Source organism: Bison bison, unplaced genomic scaffold (assembly GCF_000754665.1).
Source record: "Bison bison bison isolate TAMUID 2011002044 unplaced genomic scaffold, Bison_UMD1.0 scf7180017850728, whole genome shotgun sequence".
Lineage (NCBI taxonomy): Eukaryota > Metazoa > Chordata > Mammalia > Artiodactyla > Bovidae > Bison > Bison bison.
In genome coordinates, this window is record NW_011481301.1 from 9,067 (window position 1) to 10,304 (window position 1,238).

A 1,238-nucleotide genomic window follows, 5' to 3' on the forward strand; every position below is an offset into this window, starting at 1 on the left:
GGGGGCGCGCGTCACAGATGGGCAGGGCAGGGAGGGAGGCGCCCGTGGGGATGTGGTGTGAGGCGGGCCCTGTGCCTCCAGGACATCCACAAGGACCAGCCGTACTACGACATTCCCGACGTGCCCTACCGCATCACCGTCCCGGACACCTACGAGGCCCGAGAGGTAGGCGGGTCGGGCCGGGCGGGGCCCGGGGCCACAGTCCAGTCCTGGGGCGCTGAGTGCTGCCTGCCCTCACCCCCTCTGCCAGAGCATTGTCAAAGATTTCGCCGCGCGCTGCGGGATGATCCTTCAGGAGGCCATGAAGTGGGCGCCCACGGTCACCAAGTCCCACCTGCAGGTACTTCCGTGAGGTCAGCGGGAAGAGGCCTTGGTGAGCTCCCTCCACCTGTCGGGAGCTTTACCCAGATGGTGTGCTCAAACCACACACGGCTCTGGTGTGACGGGCCAAGGACATGGGGGCACCTGGGGCAGATGTGCCAGTCCGGGCTGGGGCGTGCAGTGGGACTGCGGAGGGGCTCAGGGCAGCTGACCGGGGAGTGTGGCGCCGGCGGGGTGGTGCCAGCTTGGAGGCTCGGCTGGAGCCCCCCTGCCACGCAGAGGCGTGCCTTGCCTCCAAGGTGACCGGGTCCCGTGACAGGAGTACCTGAGCAAGCACCAGAACTGGGTATCGGGGCTGTCGCAGCACACCGGGCTGGCCATGGCCACCGAGAGCGTCCTGCACTACGCCGGCTACAACAAGCAGAGCACGAGCCTCGGGGTACGTGTGCGGGTGTTGGGGGCCGGCCCCCGCCTGGGGAGCTCGCGGGAGACCCCAGGCTCAGGAGCTACAGCCTGTGCTTCTGACGGAGAGTGGCGGCCAGTCCTCTGCGGGATCCGGTCCACGCAGTAGATGGGGTCATGCTGGACGGCGCGGCCACTGAGGTGTGTTTGCAGGCGACACAGCTCACAGAACGGCCAGCCTGTGTCAAGAAGGACTATTCCAACTTCATGGCTTCCCTGAACCTGCGCAACCGCTATGCGGGCGAGGTACCTCCCCTGCCCGCCCGCCCGCCTCCTCCCCGCCTGGGGGTGGCGGGAGGTCCATCTCTGCGGAAGGTCCAGTCTTTGAAAGGGGTGGGAGCTCTTCTCAAGTCTTGTGAAAGAAAAAAACATCTGACTCAAGAAGCCCCCTGCCCTGGGGGTCCATCCAGAACGCTGGGAGCAGCAGGTGCTTCTGGAGAGGAGCTCTGGGGGCA

The 1,238-nt window shown here is 66.6% G+C and overlaps 1 protein-coding gene across 1 annotated transcript in view; it reads left to right on the forward strand.

Annotated features, from left to right (window-relative positions):
• The window catches only part of LOC104995289 (phosphatidylinositol 4-kinase alpha-like), a 5,104-nt gene extending 4,212 nt beyond the window's left edge, over positions 1–892 (forward strand). The window contains exons 4-6 of the mRNA XM_010849132.1: positions 63–165; positions 251–340; positions 641–892. Coding sequence (XP_010847434.1) covers positions 63–165; positions 251–340; positions 641–892 — 445 coding nt within the window. The remainder of the gene's footprint in view (positions 1–62; positions 166–250; positions 341–640) is intronic.
• The last annotated feature ends 346 nt before the right edge of the window (positions 893–1,238 follow it).